This window comes from Neopsephotus bourkii, unplaced genomic scaffold, assembly GCF_033783945.1.
Source record: "Neopsephotus bourkii isolate Nb327-2 ecotype Australia unplaced genomic scaffold, CSIRO-AGI_Nbou_v1 NB_616, whole genome shotgun sequence".
Taxonomy (NCBI): Eukaryota; Metazoa; Chordata; class Aves; order Psittaciformes; family Psittacidae; genus Neopsephotus; species Neopsephotus bourkii.
Genome location: NW_026901116.1, coordinates 2,585,609 through 2,604,380, shown reverse-complemented (window position 1 = coordinate 2,604,380; position 18,772 = coordinate 2,585,609). Strand labels below are relative to the sequence as shown.

General features: G+C 59.8%; 3 protein-coding genes across 3 annotated transcripts in view; 1 reads left to right on the top strand and 2 right to left on the bottom strand.

Moving 5' to 3' along the window:
- MRPS26 (mitochondrial ribosomal protein S26) overlaps positions 1-6,492 on the top strand; it is a 121,516-nt gene extending 115,024 nt beyond the window's left edge. Inside the window, exons 2-5 of the mRNA XM_061351970.1 lie at positions 2,715-2,980; positions 4,582-4,719; positions 5,867-5,990; positions 6,294-6,492. Coding sequence (XP_061207954.1) covers positions 2,718-2,980; positions 4,582-4,719; positions 5,867-5,990; positions 6,294-6,425 — 657 coding nt within the window. The 5' untranslated portion in view covers positions 2,715-2,717 and the 3' untranslated portion in view covers positions 6,426-6,492. The remainder of the gene's footprint in view (positions 1-2,714; positions 2,981-4,581; positions 4,720-5,866; positions 5,991-6,293) is intronic.
- A 993-nt stretch (positions 6,493-7,485) lies between these two features.
- LOC133211504 (neurophysin 1-like) lies at positions 7,486-8,945 on the bottom strand. The gene is made up of 3 exons (XM_061351901.1): positions 8,768-8,945; positions 8,426-8,630; positions 7,486-7,628 (listed from the first exon to the last, which is right to left on the bottom strand). The coding sequence occupies exons 1-3, from the start codon at positions 8,885-8,887 to the stop codon at positions 7,579-7,581; spliced, it is 375 nt and encodes a 124-aa protein (XP_061207885.1). The 5' UTR covers positions 8,888-8,945; the 3' UTR covers positions 7,486-7,578.
- Positions 8,946-12,601: 3,656 nt separating this feature from the next.
- On the bottom strand, positions 12,602-15,540 carry LOC133211503 (vasotocin-neurophysin VT-like). Its single transcript, XM_061351900.1, has 3 exons — positions 15,179-15,540; positions 13,404-13,605; positions 12,602-12,852 (listed from the first exon to the last, which is right to left on the bottom strand). The coding sequence occupies exons 1-3, from the start codon at positions 15,296-15,298 to the stop codon at positions 12,689-12,691; spliced, it is 486 nt and encodes a 161-aa protein (XP_061207884.1). The 5' UTR covers positions 15,299-15,540; the 3' UTR covers positions 12,602-12,688.
- Between the last annotated feature and the right edge of the window lie 3,232 nt (positions 15,541-18,772).

Sequence of the window (18,772 nt, the reverse complement as noted above, 5' to 3'; positions counted from 1 at the left end):
TGGGGATGGGGATGGGGATGGGGATGGGGATGGGGATAAGGGATGGGGATAGGGATGGAATTGGGGATGGGGATGGGGATAGGGATAGGGATGGAATTGGGGATAGGGATGGGGATGGGGATGGGGATAGGGATAGGGATGAAATTGGGGATAGGGAGGGGGATGAGGATGGGGATAGGGATGGAATTGGGGATAGGGATCGGGATGGGGATGGGGATAGGGATGGAATTGGGGATAGGGATGGGGATTGGGATGGGGATGGGGTTGTGGACCACGATGGGGATAGAATTGGGGATGAGAATGGGGAGGGGGATGTGGACCAGGATGGGGTTTGAATTCGGGAGGGGGATAGAACTGGGCATGAGGATGGGGATAGAACTGGGGATGGGGATGGGGATGTGGAGGGGGAGGGGGAGGGGGATGTGGACCAGGATGGGGATAGAATTGGGGATGGGGATGGGAATAGGGATAGGGATGGGGATGGGGAGTGGGATGGGAATAGGGATAGGGATGGGGATGGGGAGTGGGATGGGAATGGGGACGGGGGTGGGGATGGGGACCGTTACGGGGATGGGAATGTGGACCGGGATGGGGATAGAACTGGGGATGGGGATGGGGATGGGGATGGGGATGGGGATGGGGATGGGGATGTGGACCAGGATGAGGGTAGGGATGGGGATGAGGACCTGGACAGGGATGAGGATGTGGACCAGGATGGGGATAGAACTGGGGATGGGGATGGGTATAGAACTGGGGATTGGGATGGGGATGTGGAGCAGGACGGGGGTAGGGATGGAGGCGGGGACCAGGATGGGGACCGGGACGGGGCTGCGGGGCTCTGCTCCGTGACCAGCCCCGGCCCCACCAACGGGCGGTTCCTCCGCAGGGCGCGGCGCGGCGGGGCCGGGAGCGCTGAGGGGGAGCGGGGAGCGGGGAGCGGCACCGGCCGAGCCCCGGGAGCGAACGGCAATAAAGGGGAGCGGGGAGCCCGGAGCGAGTGGTGCGGGGGGCTCGGGGCTGTTCGTGTGTGAGCACGGGGGGGGGGGGGGGGGCAGGTCCCGGGTCCCCTATCCCGGGTCCCAGGGGTTTCCATGCCCTTATCCCGGGGGAGCCGTGTCCAGGGGCCCCTTATGGGTTCCATGTCCCATATCCTAGGGGGCTCCATATCCCCTGTCCCAAGGGTTCCATATCGTGTATCCCGGGATCCCATGTCCCACGTCCCACGTCCCTTGTGCCGGTGAAGCCGTGTCCGAGTTCCATATCCCACATCCCGTGTCCCAGGGTTTCCATGTTCTGTATCCCATGCCCCGCAGGGCTCCGTGTCCTGTATCCTGTGTCCCGCATCCCAGGGGTTCCATGTCCCTTATCCCATGTCCCGCATCCCGGCGGTTCCATGTCCCTTATCCAATGTCCTGCATCCCAGCGGTTCCATGTCCCTTATCCCATGTCCTGCATCCCGGTAGTTCCATGTCCCTTATCCCATGTCCTGCATCCCGGTAGTTCCATGTCCCTTATCCCATGTCCCGCATCCCAGCGGTTCCATGTCCTGTATCCCATGTCCTGCATCCTGGCGGTTCCATGTCCCTTATCCCATGTCCCGCATCCCGGCGGTTCCATGTCCCTTATTCCCTGTCCCGCATCCTGGCGGTTTCATGTCCCTTATCCCATGTCCCGCATCCCAGCGGTTCCATGTCCCTTATCCCATGTCCCGCATCCCGGTGGTTCCATGTCCCTTTTCCCATGTCCCGCATCCCGGCGGTTCCCTGTCCCTTATCCCATGTCCCGCATCCCAGCGGTTCCCTGTCCCTTATCCCATGTCCCGCATCCCAGCGGTTCCATGTCCCTTATCCCATGTCCCGCATCCCAGCGGTTCCATGTCCCCTATCCCATGTCCTGCATCCCAGCGGTTCCATGTCCCTTATTCCATGTCCCGCATCCCGGCAGTTCCATGTCCCTTATTCCCTGTCCCGCATCCCGGCGGTTCCATGTCCCTTATCCCATGTCCCGCATCCCAGCGGTTCCCTGTCCCTTATCCCATGTCCCGCATCCCAGCGGTTCCATGTCCCTTATCCCATGTCCCGCATCCCAGCGGTTCCATGTCCCTTATCCCATGTCCCGCATCCCAGCGGTTCCATGTCCCTTATCCCATGTCCCGCATCCCAGCGGTTCCATGTCCCTTATTCCGTGTCCCGCATCCCGGCGGTTCCATGTCCCTTATCCCATGTCGCGCATCCCAGCGGTTCCATTTCCCGTATCCCGTGTCCCATGGGCAGCACGGTGTCGTGGGTGGTGCCGTGTCCCGACGGGAGCGGCTGTGTTCCATGGGGGCGCTGTCCCTTTTGGGATGTGTTATATCCCTCGGGGGGTGTGTTTAGGGCTGTTCCATAGGGATCCGCATCCCGCGGGATGGGGCTCCCTGTCCCGCAGGTAGGTGACCCCTGTTCCATTGGGATGGGTCCGCATCCCGCGGTGTTCTGTATCCTACGGGGTGTGTGTGGGCGGGCCTGTGTCCCATGCCCCGTGGGGTGATCCCTGTCCCATAGGATACCGTGTCCCATAGGAAGCGGTGTCCGTACCCCAGAGGGTCCCATGGGATCCCCACACCCCCCACTCCCTGGAGGACTACATTTCCCATGATGCCCCGCGGCCCCTCCCCTTCCCATAATACCCCGCGGGCGGAGCACGCCGATGACGCCACATCCGCCGCCCGCCCCGCCATGCTGCGGGCGCTGTGGCGGTGCCGGCGGGGCCCGGCCTTGGGCCCCGCACCAGGCCCAGGCCTCGGCCCTGGGCTCGGTCCCGGCTCCGGCCCCTGCTGGGGCCCGGGGCTCGTCCCGGCGCGGGGCCGCAAGACGCGGTACGACCCCCCCGCCAAGTCCAAGGCGTCGCGGGTGAAGGAGCCGCCGCCCGTGGACCCCGAGGAGCTGGTGGTGATCACCGAGCGGTACCGGCAGCACCGCCTGGTGCTCGGAGCGCTCCGGTACCGCCCCGGGACCGGGCCGCTGCGGGGCTGCAATGGGGCACAGGGGGGTTATGGGGTGGGCGGTGGGTCTGGCTGTGGGGCAGGGGAGCGCTGGGGACTTGGCAGTGGGGCTGCAATGGGGCACAGGGGGGTTATGGGGCGGGCGGTGGGTCTGGCTGTGGGGCAGGGGAGCGCTGGGGACTTGGCAGTGGGGCGCAGGAGGGTTATGGGGCGGGCAGTGGGTCTGGCTGTGGGGCAGGGGAGCGCTGGGGACTTGGCAGTGGGGCTGCAGTGGGGCACAGAGGGGTTATGGGGCGGGCAGTGGGTCTGGCTGTGGGGCAGGGGAGCGCTGGGGACTTGGCAGTGGGGCACAGGGGGGTTTGGGGCTGGCTGTGGGGCACCCGTGAAGCAGAGAAGCGTTGGGCTTGTGGCCATGTTGGGCTGCTGTGGGGTGGGGCTGGATGTGGGGTTGGATTTCAATGTATGGGGCTGCTGTGGGGCAGGGGAGGGTTGGGGGCAGTCAATGACTGGGTATGGGGCCGGCTGTGGGGCTGCTGTGGGACAGGGGGCTTGTCAGTGGGGCTACGGTGGGAGGGTTTGGGGGCTGGCAGTGGGCACCTGTGAAGCAGAGAAGCTGGATGTGGGGTTGGATGTCAGTGTATGGGGCTGCTGTGGGGCAGGGAAGGGTTGGGGGCTGTCAGTGACTGTGGGTATGGGGCTGCTGTGGAGCAAGGGACTTGTCAGTGGGGCTGCAATGGGGCACAGGAGGGTTGGGGGCCATCAATGACTGTGGGTATGGGGCTGGATGTTGGGTTGGATGTCAATGTATGGGGCTACTATGGGACATGGGCTGGTTGTGGGGCTGCTGTGGGGCAGGGGAGGGTTGGGGGCAGTCAATGACTGTGGGTATGGGGCCGGCTGTGGGGCTGCTGTGGGACAGGGGACTTGTCAGTGGGGCTACGGTGGGAGGGTTTGGGGGCTGGCAGTGGGCACCTGTGAAGCAGAGAAGCTGGATGTGGGGTTGGATGTCAATGTATGGGGCTGCTGTGGGGCAGGGGAGGGTTGGGGGCTGTCAGTGACTGTGGGTATGGGGCCGGCTGTGGGGCTGCTGTGGAGCAAGGGACTTGTCAGTGGGGCTGCAGTGGGGCACAGGAGGGTTGGGGGCCATCAATGACTGTGGGTATGGGGCTGGATGTTGGGTTGGATGTCAATGTATGGGGCTACTATGGGACATGGGCTGGTTGTGGGGCTGCTGTGGGGCAGGGGGGGGTTGGGGGCTGTCAGTGACTGTGGGTATGGGGCTGGCTGTGGGGCAGGGAACTTGTCAGTGGGGCTACAATGGGACACAGGGGGGTTTGGGGGCTGGCAGTGGGGCACCCCTGAAGCAGAGAAGCATTGGGCTTGTGGCCATGTTGGGCTGCTGTGGTGTGGGGGTGGATGTCAATGTATGGGGCTGCTGTGGGGCAGGAAACGGTTGGGGTCTCTGGAGCAGTAGGGGTGTTTGCACCCCCTAGGTCACAGTGGGGCTGGGCTGGCTGTGGGGCAGGTTTAGGAGACCCCCCCAGGGTGCTCAGTGGCAGGCAGGAGCTGAGCAGCCTCCCCCGTGCTTGTCCCTGCAGGGCCGAGTTCAGGGCCGAGGTGCTGCAGAAGAAGCGGGCGGCTCAGCTGAGCGGGGAGGACTCGGCCCAGCTGCTGCAGGAGCACCAGAGCCTCATGGCCTGGAACCAGGAGGAGAACGCGCGGCAGCGGGCGCGCAGGTCAGCACTGGGGAGGAGTGGAGTGAACTGGGCTGGAAGGGACCTCAGCTCCTCCAGTCCAATCATTCCCAGCACTGCCAAGGCCACCCCTAACCCATGGCACTGAGGCCTCGTCTCCACGCTGTGTGAACACTTGCAGGGCCGGTGCCTGCAGCCCTGCCCTGGGCAGCCTGTTCCAATGCCTGAGCACCCTCTGGGGCAGGAATTGTTCCTCAGCTCCATCTAAACCTGCCCTGGTGCAGCTTGAGGCCGGTTCCTCTTGGTTTAAAGCAGGCTTCTTACCTCTGCAGGCTTCCTGCCCTTTGTGCCTTCAAGATCTGCTTGCACAGAGCTAAATTCAGTTTAAGGAGAGGCAGCTTCGTTTCTACAAAGACACTTTTATCCTTGACCCTTTCGCTGTGAGGGTGCTGAGGCGCTGGCACAGGGTGCCCAGAGAAGCTGTGGCTGCCCCATCCCTGGCAGTGCTCAAGGCCAGGTTGGACACAGGGGCTTGGAGCAAGCTGCTCTAGTGGAAGGGGTCCCTGCCCGTGGCAGGGGTTGGGGCTGGAGGTGCTTTAAGCTCCCTTCCAACCCAAACCGGTCTGGGGTTCTGTGGCCTAAGCTTTGTCCTTTATTGCCCATCTGGACACCTCCTGCTCCCCTGCAGAGGTCACTGTCAGCGGGAGCAGGTTTCTCCACCTTCCCTCCCGCGCCATCCTCTGGTCAGACGTGGGAAGTGTCCTCGGGACACCCTGGAAGTGTGTCCGTGCTTCCAAGGAACCTGGAGAACAGGGCGAGGCTGAAGGGAAAAGCCCATCAGGCCCATCCCCACAGCCAAAGCATTTGAGCTTCCACATCCTGCTGGAAGAATCCCATTGGAGCTCCCAAATGGAGCCAGGCCCTGCTGGGTCTCAGGTCTGCAGCACTCACAGCATCGCCAGTCTCTTTGAGAGCTTTTCCATTAAGATTTCCCTGTATTTTCCCTCTCAGGGAAGGATGGAATTCTCTCCATCCCCATGCTGAGTTCAGCCCGGGCTCTCCATCCCGGCTGTGCTGCTCCTTCCCATCTGTTCTGGCTCTGCTTTTCATCCCAAGGGATGATGTGTCTCAGCAGCATGCCACCCCACAGAGCGTGAGCAATCATCTTGTTTTCCTTTCCCTATGGCAGGGAGGAACGACTCAGGAAAGAAGCAGAAGAGGAGAGGAGGCAGAAGCTGAAGGCTGCCGAGTCCCAAGCCAGGAAAAGGGAGGCTTTCCTCAAGGAGAGGGAGAAGGAAGTTCTCCGGCTCCAGGTGAGAGCAGCGCAACGCTGCCTGCGTGGGGTTTGATGGCAGCTCCTGGGAGCTGTATGAAGCTGGAGGCTTTATTCCCTTAGGGATTCATATGTTGGCACCTTCAGGAGCGTTGACAGCGTGTGGATGGGATGGGGGCTGAGTGAGAGCTCTAGAACAGGGTGGAATCATCCCAAGGGAGGCAATAACAGTTGGATGCAGCTCCTGCTGAGATCCAGTGGCACTACAGGGCCTCTCGGAGCACCAGCAGCTCCCGTGGTGCCTCGGCCATGTGTTAAGAGCTGCTCCTTGTCCTTCCTTTAGGAAGAAGCCAAAACCTTCATCACCCTGGAGAACCTGGATGCCCGGATCGAGGAGTGCCTGGACAATCCCCGCAACTACAACTTTGCCATCGACAAGGACGGGCGCATTGTCAAGCGGACAGTGTTGTCCTAAGAGCTCCACTTAGGAGCCAGTTTCTTTCCTTCCAATGGATAAATCCACCTGGAAGTGGTGGAGAGCACCCCTGTGGCTCTGGCTCTGTTCTTCGGAAGGGATGATGCCTGCGGGAAGGAGGGTGAGGGAGAAACTTGGGCTCACAACAAGCGAGTCCCAGCCCTGCTGCCTGAGGAGCTGCTGGTGTTGGTGTGCCTCCTGCTCTGCCTCTGGGATTGCACCTCCCACAGCATCCCTGCTGTTTTCACACCAAACGTGTAGGGGGTGGAAAACAGGAACGATCCCAAGGCACATCCTGGCTCTGCGCTCCCTGGGGCTGTTTCTCCACCCCGATAGGTTCTTATGAAGGAAAACAGGTCTGAGTGGCTTAGTAGGAAGCACCAACCCTCCCCTTTATGTTGTTAGGGGGTAAGAATTCATTGTGCTGCTGGTTCCTGCTGTGGCCAAGGGACCTGTTGGTCCTGTTTGTGCAAAGGAGGGTTTAAAGCACATCTGGGCTGTGGCTAAATGAGAGCACGTGCAGAATCCTTTCTGATACTGGCATTCATGTGTCTCTTCCTTCAGCCTTATTTTGCTCATCACCTGGAGCTGCTTCTGCCTAAGAGCTCAGCTCAGTCTCCCCTTGGGCAGGTTCAAGCCATTCCCCTTGGCCTGGCCCTACAGGCCCTTGTCCCAAGCCCCTCTCCAGCTTTCCTGCAGCCCCCTCCAGCCCTCGCAGCATCTCCATAGCCTCCTCTGGACCTGCTCCATGAGGTCAGCCAATACCCCCGAGTCCTTCTTAGGGCTGCTCTTCCCAATCTTCCCCAGGCTGTCTTTGCTCCTTGTGATTGAACTGCCCCATGTGCAGGACCTTGCACTTGTTGAGGTTCACACAGTCCCCCCCTCTTTAGCCTGTCCAGGTCCCTCTGCATCCCATCCCTTCCTTAAACCCACCTTTTCCCCTCCATCCCACCCTCCCCAGCCTGCACCCAACCCCTTTCATCCCATAAACTCCACAGCCCCTTGTGATTGTTTTTCTGTACAAGCTTTATTTCCAATGATGAGCATCACTCCAGGCTGAGTCACAGACTTGCCTCCTCTGCTCCCGACCTGCCATGGGGCTGCTGCAGTGATGGATAAGGGATCCTGGAGGGTTTCTTCTCCCCAGGGTGCTCTATGCAAACAGCGTCTCTTGGTCGCAGGATGAGTCAACCAGGCAGCCCTCTGCATGGGGGGAGAAAGGGGATGGAGCGAGACAGCAAGAACCAGCCCCCAGAGCCCCCCTGGTGTGGATTGTGATTGCATGGGGTTGAATAACAGGGCCGTGTCCTGAAGCTCCCCAGGATCTGTGGTGGGATCTCTGGTAGTGTCTAGGGAGGAGGCTGGAGAAGCGTGATGGAAGCAGGAGGGGGCATGGACTGCTGTGCACCACAGGAGCCCTGCTGCTTGCTCAGCCCCTGGTTGCTGTCTGCCTGCTTCTATCCCTGAAACCTCAAGGTCTGTTATCACCCTCCCTGCTGCTGGGATCGATCCTGCCCTGGGTGGATGGACAGGTCATGGAATCGGCTTGGTTGCAAAAGCCCTTTAAGCTCATCTAATCCAACCATTCCCAGCACTGCCAAGGCCACCACTAACCCATGGCACTGAGGCCTCGTCTCCACTCTGTGTGAACACTTGCAGGGCCGGTGCCTGCAGCCCTGCCCTGGGCAGCCTGTTCCAATGCCTGAGCACCCTCTGGGGCAGGAATTGTTCCTCAGCTCCATCTAAACCTGCCCTGGTGCAGCTTGAGGCCGGTTCCTCTTGTCCCATCCCTTGTTCCTTGGGAGCAGAGCCCAGCCCCTCCTGGCTCCATCCTCCTGTCAGGCAGTTGGAGGCAGCCATCAGGTCCCCCCTGAGCCTTCTCTTCTCCAGACTGAACCCCCCAGCTCCCTCACCAGATGGACAGCACAAAGCACATCCCTTGGGAAACATCCCCCGCTCCCCACCCCAAAGCAGATCCCCATGGGACACATGGGACCCACCGGTGCTGCAGCAGATGCCGGGGGCCGCGCAGGTCCCTCCGCCGGTGCCGCAGGGTTTGTGTCCGGCCTGGCAGGGGGTGGGCAGGAAGGATTCCTCCTGGCACCGCAGCGTTTCCGACGTGCCCAGATAACAGCCCAGCTCCTCCCCGCAGCAGATGTTGGGTCCGAAGCAGCGGCCCTTGTTCCTGGGGCCGCAGGGCAGGCACTGCTCGGGAACAGCCACAGGGGAGAGGCACCTCCAGTCAGTGCGCAGCGCTTGAGCCTTCCCCTTGGTCCCTTCCCACCATCTACCAGCATCATGGATACCGGGGAGCGTTGGGAGGAGGAAAGGATGGGACTCACCTTCCTGATGTCCATATCCAGGACAGCGCGTTTGCCCCCGATGGGGCAGTTCTGGATGTAGCAAGCGGAGGAGAGCGCCAAGAGCCCCAAGAGGCAGACAGCGAGCACCTTGCAGGGCATGGCTGCGGGTTGGGAGCCTTCCCAGCTTTCCCCTCTGGACAAGCAGCCCTGGATATATAGTGCCAGCTCCTGCTTACACATTCCGGCACCAGCGTCACCCGTCTGCCTTAAGAACCACAAGGAATTGCTTCCCACACCAACAGCCGGAGGTCGAGGACGTGAGGTCAAGGCCAAGGTGTTGGTTTGCTCCTTGGTGACGAGGGCAGCCATGGCTGAGGGAAACGTGCAGAGGTTGTGGATCAGTTTGGGGCCCTTCTCTGCCAGTCCCTCAAGGCTGTGGCTTGTTGCTGCATGTTCTGATTGGGATCCTTCTGGTGTGGTTTGGGATGGGATGAGGAAGGCAACAGGATGGAGGAGAGGGGTGAGAGGCATCGTGCTTCCCTTGGCTTCAAAATCCCCTCTGATGGGAGCAAAACGAACCCCAATCCTCCACTGGGATCATCCATGGGATTTGGGGTGGGAAACAGTGGGTCCTTCCCACCCATCCCTGCCTGCGGTGGGAGATGCTCAGTGCTGGGTTCAATCTGCTTTGGGATGATGGCGACCACAATCCCACCCTGACTGCACTGAGAGAGCCTGGAGACACCAAGCCCCATTGGCAAAGGCCCAAATCCCCACATTTCCCTGCTGGCTCCTGCGCTGCAGCTTGGACGTGATGCCCTGGACCACGTCACCAACGGGTCCCTATAGAAACAGCACCGAGGATGCAGCCACGCAGCTCCTGCTCACCCCAGCCCTTTGCCTTCGTTACCACAATTAAGAGCTGAATCAGTTCCTCTGCTGTGGACAAGCCCTAATGCCGAGGCCATTATCCCAGTCCCTCCTTGCGCCTCCTTAATTGGGAATTAGGCAGCTCAGAGCTGGAAAGCCGCGACCTCTCCTCATCCCTTCTGCCTTGCGTTGAAATGGGCCACTTACTGTGGCCACAGTGGCCAGCACTGAGGGCACCCAGGTCCTGCTCACTCACCCGGGGTCAGGCAGCAGGGCCCTGGGGATGAGCCAGGCACCGGTGCCCATGATAATGGGATGCAAATGGGGCTCAGCACCAGTCCTGTAGCATCCCAGTGGCTCAACCCAGGGATTGGGGGGGGAAGCACCCTCCTGGAGCACCCCAGAGGGGTCTTGGGGTGCCCTGACCCCCATGGGCAGGGTTGGGATGTGTCCTGTGTGGAAACCCCCCTCAGTTATCAGCTCCTGGTGCTTTTGGGGGTGTTGATGCCCCGATGCCCAAGCTCCCATCAGCATCCCGCATCCCGGCTCAGCCACACATCCCTGATGCTGCAGGAGATGTTGGGGTTCACATCCTGCATCCCGGGATGCAGCAGTGAGCTGAACAGCCCGATTCCTTCATCCCAGGTGTTCCCAGCTCGGAATCATCCATCCAGGCTGCTGTTGCCCCTTTCCCAAGGGTTTTGGGGGTGATTTTGGGTCTCCCCCCTCTGAAGGGCTGGGATAAGGTGCTCATTGCTGGGAGCAGGCGCTGGGTCAATCCCGTGCCCCTGTGAGGTGCAGGATGGGACCCACTGGAATGGCCGAGCTCCACCTCCCGAAGGTGCCACCTCCCGCAGGGACATTATAAAGGATGAGCTGTCCCCAGATCCCAGCCCAGAGAGCGCGGAGCAGGGACCCTGCAGGGTAAGAGGGGAGTGGAAAGGGTTGGGATAACGGTATCCCAAATAGGGGGTGAGGGTGGGATAATGATATCCCAAATAGGGGAGAGGGTTGGGATAACAGTATCCCAAATAGGGGGTGAGGGTGGGATAACGGCATCCCAAATAGGGGAGAGGGTTGGGATAACAGTATCCCAAATAGGGGGTGAGGGTGGGATAACGGCATCCCAAATAGGGGAGAGGGTTGGGATAACAGTATCCCAAATAGGGGGTGAGGGATGGGATAATGGTATCCCAAATAGGGGATGAGGGTTGGGATAACAGTATCCCAAATAGGGGGTGAGGGATGGGATAATGGTATCCCAAATAGGGGATGAAGGGTGGGATAACAGTATCCCAAATAGGGGGTGAGGGTTGGGATAACGGTATCCCAAATAGGGGGTGAGGGTGGGATAATGATATCCCAAATAAGGGGTGAGGGTTGGGATAACAGTATCCCAAATAGGGGGTGAGGGATGGGATACTGATATCCTAAATAGGGGGTGAGGGTGGGATAACGGTATCCCAAATAGTGTGTGAGGGTGGGATAACAGTATCCCAAATAGGGGGTGAGTGTTGGGATAACGGTATCCCAAATAGGGAACAGGGTTGGGATAATGATATCCCAAATAGGAGGTGAGGGATGGGGTAACAGTATCCCAAATAGGGGGTGAGGGTTGGGATAATGATATCCCAAATAAGGGGTGAGGGTTGGGATACTGATATCCCAAATAGGGGGTGAGGGTTGGGATAACGGTATCCCAAATAGGGGGTGAGGGTGGGATAATGATATCCCAAATAAGGGGTGAGGGTTGGGATAACACCCAAATAGGGGTGAGGGATGGGATCATGATATCCCAAATAGGGGGTGAGGGTTGGGATAACGGTATCCCAAATAGGGGGTGAGGGTTGGGATAATGATATCCCAAATAGGGGGTGAGGGTGGGATAACAGTATCCCAAATAGGGGGTGAGGGATGGGATAATGATATCCCAAATAGGGGGTGAGGGTTGGGATAACAGTATCCCAAATAGGGGGTGAGGGATGGGATACTGATATCCTAAATAGGGGGTGAGGGTGGGATAACGGTACCCCAAATAGGGGGTGAGGGTTGGGATAACGGTATCCCAAATAGGGGGTGAGGGTGGGATAATGATATCCCAAATAGGGGATGAGGGTTGGGATAATGATATCCCAAATAGGGGGTGAGGGTTGGGATAACAGTATCCCAAATAGGGGGTGAGGGATGGGATAATGGTATCCCAAATAGGGGGCGAGGGTGGGATAACGGTATCCCAAATAGGGGACAGGGTTGGGATAACGGTATCCCAAATAAGGGGTGAGGGTTGGGATAATGATATCCCAAATAGGGGACAGGGTTGGGATAACGGTATCCCAAATAGGGGGTGAGGGTTGGGATAACAGTATCCCAAATAGGGGGTGAGGGATGGGATAATGATATCCCAAATAGGGGATGAGGGTTGGGATAATAATATCCCAAATAGGGGGTGAGGGTGGGATAACTGGGACTGATCCATCATCACCCATTTGGTGATGATGATGGTGATGGGGGAAGTTACCACCAGCCCCCGGGGCTGTGTGGATTTAGGAGCTCAAATCCCCCTGATTTTAGGGTTTTTTGGGGTGTTTTTCCTTGTTTTCTCTCATTTTCAGGAGCTGTGCTCGAAGCAGCCCATTGTGCTGGTTCCTGATCCCCCCCAAGGAGGGCTCTTGGCCACAGGTAACGGGCTGGTGGCGCACCCCATCACTGTCCCATCACTGGGGATGCTGGGAGCTCAGCACCCATGGGTGTTGCCGGGGCTCTTGGGTGGGACAAAAGGGCAGCTCTGCCCGAGATCCTTGCCCTTAGCCCTGTCAGAACAGGGACAAATCCAGGCAAAACCACTGAGGATGGGGAGCAAACAGCATGGGAATAGATGGGGACATGGGAAGGGCGACAAGGGAGACCCATCCACCTCCGGAGCTGCCCCACATCCATCCCTACGCCCTCTCTGTGCCCTATGGAGCCCCCCATGACCCATCCCCAGCACGAAGCCAGCACAGTGCACAAGGGCTTTTATTGGGTCAGGTATTTACAAGGCTGGGCTCTGGGTGCCGGTGCCGGCCGGGGGGGGCGGGGGGTACCCCATGCTCAGAGGGAGGGATGCTTGCCCTGCTGCTGCCGGGTCGCCAAGTGCATGAGCTTGAGGAGCAGGTCTCCAGCCGAGCCGTCCAGCACCGTCAGGTTCTTCTCTGCTGCCTCCTGAGCCCCATCGCTGCTCTCATCCAGGCAGGAGGTGTCCATGGTGCAGGTCTCTTCAATGGAAAGCAGTGCACCAGGGACAGGTTATTGGGGTTGGTTAGGACCGGGAATGGGTCGGTTCAGGTGGGGAGGCGGCACCAGAGATGCTCATGCTCCGGTTTTAGTCCCTTTGTTAAGCAGGGAGTGGGGATGGGGGGGATATTTCCAGCATAATGAGGAGTAGGAATACCCTGGATGGGAAATATCCCATTGTGGTGGCTCAGGAAGGAGCTTTGAGCCCCAAATCCGTTTAGAGCGGTTTGGGTTGGAAGGGAGCTTTAAAGCTCATCCAGTTCCACAGGCAGGGACCCCTTCCACTGGAGCAGCTTGCTCCGAGCCCCTGTGTCCAACCTGGCCTTGAGCACTGCCAGGGATGGGGCAGCCCCAGCTCCTCCGGGCACCCTGTGCCAGCGCCTCAGCACCCTCACTGTGCGCACCCCCGTGCCCCCCCCCCCCGACCCGACTGTCCCAAACCCACCCCATTCCCCGCTCCGCGCCTCCCGTTCCCCTCCCCGTGGTCCCAACGCCTCCATCCCCGCTCCCCGCTGCCCCCTTCCCTCCTCACCGGGGCTGCAGCAGACGCCGGGCGCGGCGCAGCGGCCGCCGTTGCCGCAGGGCTGCCCCCCCGCCCGGCACGGGGACGGCACCGAGTCCTCCTCAGCGCAGCGCCGCGCCTCCGCCGTGCCCAGGTAACAGCCGAGCTCCGAGGCGCAGCAGATGCCGGGCCCGAAGCAGGTGCCTCTGTTCCCGGGGCCGCAGGGCAGGCACTGGGGAAGGGGGAGATGAATCCAACAGCGCCGAACAGCAGAGAGGTTTGGGTCGGGAGGGAGCTTAAATCCCATCCAGCTCCAACCCCTGCCACGGGCAGGGACCCCTTCCACTGGAGCAGCTTGCTCCAAGCCCCTGTGTCCAACCTGGCCTTGAGCACTGCCAGGGATGGGGCAGCCACAGCTTCTCTGGGCACCCTGTGCCAGCGCCTCAGCACCCTCACAGGGAAGCGCTTCTGCCTAAGAGCTCAGCTCAGTCTCCCCTCGGGCAGGTTCAAGCCATTCCCCTTGTCCCACCAGGTCCTTATTCCCCCTCTTCCCCACCCTTGTTGCTTTGCCAGCCCTGGCACCGGGTGACCCGTTCTGTCCCCATCACCAGCAGCGTGTCTTCATGCTGGTCCCTCTTTAGGCACTCCACATTGCGCCCACCCCACCGTGGGCCCTGTCCCTGCTCCATCGAATCACAGAGTCACAGAATGGTTTGGGTTGGAAAGGATCTTCAGATCATCCACTTCCTACCCCCAGCCATGGGCAGGGATGCATCCTGTCCCCGATCCATGGATGCATCCTGTCCCTGTTCCATGGATGTCTCCTGTCCCTGCTCCATGGATGTCTCCTGTCCCTGCTCCATGGATGCATCCTGTCCCCGTTCCATGGATGTCTCCTGTCCCTGCTCCATGGATGTCTCCTGTCCCTGCTCCATGGATGTCTCCTGTCCCCGCTCCATGGATGCATCCTGTCCCTGCTCCATGGATGTCTCCTGTCCCCGCTCCATGGATGTCTCCTGTCCCCTCTCCATGGATGTCTCCTGTCCCCGCTCCATGGATGTCTCCTGTCCCTGCTCCATGGATGCATCTTGTCCCTGCTCCATGGATGTCTCCTGTCCCTGCTCCATGGATGTCTCCTGTCCCTGCTCCATGGATGTCTCCTGTCCCCGCTCCATGGATGTCTCCTGTCCCTGCTCCATGGATGTCTCCTGACCCCGCTCCATGGATGTCTCCTGTCCCTGCTCCATGGATGTCTCCTGTCCCCACTCCATGGATGTCTCCTGTCCCTGCTCCATGGATGTCTCCTGTCCCTGCTCCATGGATGCATCCTGTCCCCTCTCCATGGATGCATCCTGTCCCTGCTCCATGGATGTCTCCTGTCCCCGCTCCATGGATGCATCCTGTCCCCTCTCCATGGATGTCTCCTGTCCCTGCTCCATGGATGTCTCCTGTCCCTGCTCCATGGATGTCTCCTGTCCCTGCTCCATGGATGTCTCCTGTCCCTGCTCCATGGATGTCTCCTGTCCCCTCTCCATGGATGTCTCCTGTCCCTGCTCCATGGATGTCTCCTGTTCCCCCACTCTGCTGTGTCCATGCTGGAGGTGACAACAGCATTTCGGGGTGCTCATCCTCCACTTGTGTGCCCCTGGCCATGTCCCCCAGCCCTTCCAAACAGCGGCTACACTGGGGACCACAGCACAGCCAGGGGTGCCCATGAGTGATGGGGAGCCTCAGCATCCCACAGAGCTTCCCTGTGCTCCCCAAGCCCCCATCCCGTACCCCCAGTGCCCCATCCCGCCCCATACCTGCCGCAGGGCTGTGTCGCTCAGCGCCCGTTTCCCACCTCGGGGGCAGTTCTGGATGTAGCACGCGGAGGACAAGGCGAGGAGGCAGAGGAAGGAGAGGGGCAGCGAAGGCTCTGCCATGGTGCCGTGGGTGCTGCTCGCTTCGCATCTGGCCCTGTGCTGTGCAGCTGCTATTTATGCTGCTGCCACCCTTCCCAGGGGAGGAGGAGGAGGAGGAGGAGGAAGGAAAGGGCTGGGTTGTTGTTTTGTTGCTTTGCTGCCTTTCTTTCTCTTCCCCTCCCCAAATCGCATCCAAGCAGATCTGTGAGTGAGATGATTCAGTGCTGGAGCTGAGCGCGGGGAGCGTGCATCCCACCAGCACCCCCCTGGAGCCCTGGCTGCTCCGAGGGGCACCACATGGATGGGTTTAGGGAGGGGAGGATGCTGGGTTGGGAGGGATGCAGGTTTGGAAGATGCTGGATTTGGAGGGATGCAGGTTTGGAAGATGCTGGGTTGGGAGGGATGCAGGTTTGGAAGATGCTGGGTTGGGAGAGGTGTAGTTTTGGAAGATGCTGCTTTGGGAGGGATGCCAGTCTGGAAGATGCTGGGTTGGGAGGGATGCAGGCTTGGAAGGTGCTGGTTTGGGGGTGGGGGGATGCAGGTTTGGGGCCAGATGCTGGATTTGGAGAGATGCAGGTTTGGGAGATGCTGGATTTGGAGTCATGCAGGTTTGGCAGATGTGGGCAGGGACAGATGTGGGTTTAGAGGATGCTGCTTTGGGAGGGATGCAGGTCTGGAAGATGCTGGTTTGGAGGGATGCAGGTTTGGAAGGTGCTGGTTTGGAGGGATGCAGGTCTGGAAGATGCTGGGTTTGGAGGGATGCAGGTTTGGAAGGTGCTGGTTTGGAGGGATGCAGGTCTGGAAGATGCTGGTTTGGAGGGATGCAGGTCTGGAAGATGCTGGTTTGGAGGGATGCAGGTCTGGAAGATGCTGGGTTTGGAGGGATGCAGGTTTGGAAGGTGCTGGTTTGGAGGGATGCAGGTCTGGAAGATGCTGGTTTGGAGGGATGCAGGTCTGGAAGATGCTGGTTTGGAGGGATGCAGGTCTGGAAGATGCTGGGTTTGGAGGGATGCAGGTTTGGAAGGTGCTGGTTTGGAGGGATGCAGGTCTGGAAGATGCTGGTTTGGAGGGATGCAGGTCTGGAAGATGCTGGTTTGGAGGGATGCAGGTCTGGAAGATGCTGGGTTTGGAGGGATGCAGGTTTGGAAGGTGCTGGTTGGGAAGGATGCGGGTCTGGAAGATGCTGCCTTGGGGATGGTGGGATGCACGTCTGGGGCCAGATGCTCATGCAGAGGATGCTGGCTCAGAGGGGGGTGTTGTTTTGGAGGGATGCTGCTTTGGAAAGGACGCAGATTTGGGGAGGGGGTGCACTGGTTTTGGAGTGATGCTAGTTTAGGGTGGGATGCTCAATTAGAAGATACTGGTTTGGAGGGATGCTGCTTTGAATGATGGTGGTCCAGGAGGGGATGCTGGGGACACCGATGGGCCGGGCCATGGGATAACTTTGGGGTGCACGAAAGCACCCTCCAACCCAAAGGGGCTCAGCTGCAGCTCTGGACCACACAGCACTGAGGTGCAGAGCAGGATCCTGCCACAGCCTGAGCCCATAGGGACCCATCATTGCCACCCATGGCTCATCGGCCTCTTTCCATCCAAGAAAGCAAAGGAACCAGCGGCAGAGGGAGCAAGGAGAAGGAGAAGGCATCTTCGGGGCTGGCACAGACCCTCCTGTGGGCAGCCATCAGGTCCTACCTGTGCTGAGACCCAGCACACTCGTGTCACCGATGGAAACGGTACAGGGGGAAACCACAGCAGCAATTCCCTCCCCTCATCCAGCCATGAATATTCCTGCTGGTCCCACATCCCCCTTCCAGCGACTCCATGAGTGACCTCAGCAGCGTGTGGTTAATATGGAAAGGGGAATCAGGCACTCAATGAGCATCCGCTGCTCTCCCCTGCCCCAAAAGGGCTGATGGGGATTCAGGAGGGCTCCACTGGGTGTGCCGGGAGGGATGGGGAGGGAAATGGGGGGTGCTGGGAGCTGTGGTCCAGCCTCTGGGCATTCATCCTAGCCTGAACTCAGCTTCAGCAAGGATGGAGAATGGAGGGAACATAAAAATCACAGAATCCCAGCTGGGTTTGGGTTGGAAGGGGCCTTAAAGCTCATCCAGTTCCACGGGCAGGGACCCCTTCCACTAGAGCAGCTTGCTCCAAGCCCCTGTGTCCAACCTGGCCTTGAACACTGCCAGGGATGGGGCAGCCACAGCTTCTCTGGGCACCCTGTGCCAGCGCCTCAGCACCCTCACAGGGAAGAGCTTCTGCCTAAGAGCTCAGCTCAGTCTCCCCTCGGGCAGGTTCAAGCCATTCCCCTTGGCCTGTCCCTACAGGCCCTTGTCCCAAGCCCCTCTCCAGGTTTCCTGCAGCCTCTTTAGGCACTGGAGCTGCTCTAAGGTCTCCCCTTCAGGAGCCTTCTCTTCTCCAGGCTGCCCCAGCCCAGCTCTCTCAGCCTGGCTCCAGAGCAGAGCTGCTCCAGCCCTTGCAGCATCTCCATGGCCTCCTCTGGCCTCGCTCCAACAGCTCCACGTCCCTCTTGTGCTGCTGCCCCAGAGCTGGATCAGGGCTGCAGGGGGGTCTCCCCAGAGCACAGCTGTAAATAGACCCTTACCCCTGCGTGCCTCAGTTTTCCCTTGGGCACCGAAGCGATGCTCTGGGGTTCATCCCCCTCCAACGTCCCTCTCTGATGCCTGGCACGGGGCTCACTTTGCTGTCCAAAGCAGTTCAGTTTTTCCAGTGTGGATTGCAGTGGGACGATGGATTCCTTTGGGATGCTTGAGCAGAGCAGCAGCCCCTCCTACCCTACCCAGGGTACCCCTGTCACCTGCTTTGCTCCAGCCGGGGCTGAGCAAGGATGGGTCATTGATCCAGCCTGAAAACGATGGTGATGAGGGTGGAGAAAAGCCATGCTCCAGCCACTGCAAGCGATTCCCATTTGTGGCTGCCCCATCCCTGGCAGTGCTCAAGGCCAGGTTGGACACAGGGGCTTGGAGCAAGCTGCTCCAGTGGAAGGGGTCCCTGCCCGTGGAACTGGATGAGCTTTAAGGTCCCTTCCAACCCAAACCAGTGTGATTCCATGATTCTATTCTGTGACTATGGAGGGATGAATCCGCCTGCAGATGTGAGGGTCCTATTTTGGGGGCACTTCTTGTTTTTTAGATGGAGAAAACGAGTCTGACTCCCCCCAGGGAGGGCTGAAGGTAACCACAGCCCCTGATTCTTGTCTCTATGGCACCAAGGAGCAGCGAGTTCCCAAACTTGCCCCCGGTGCCCCCCACCAGAGACACTGAATCACCCGCACGGGGCAGCCGTGGGCATCTTTAATGACCAATCTTATCGCCACCAGCCACGTTTCCCCAAGCAAACCCTTCCCTTGGCAGCGGGAGCCGAATCCCATCGGCATTGCAGGACCGAGGAGGATGCAAAAGCCCTCGGCTGGGAAAACTTCTCTTTAGAAGAACCCCAAATGTCAGCTCTAAATTGGGTGTGAGGCGCTCCTGC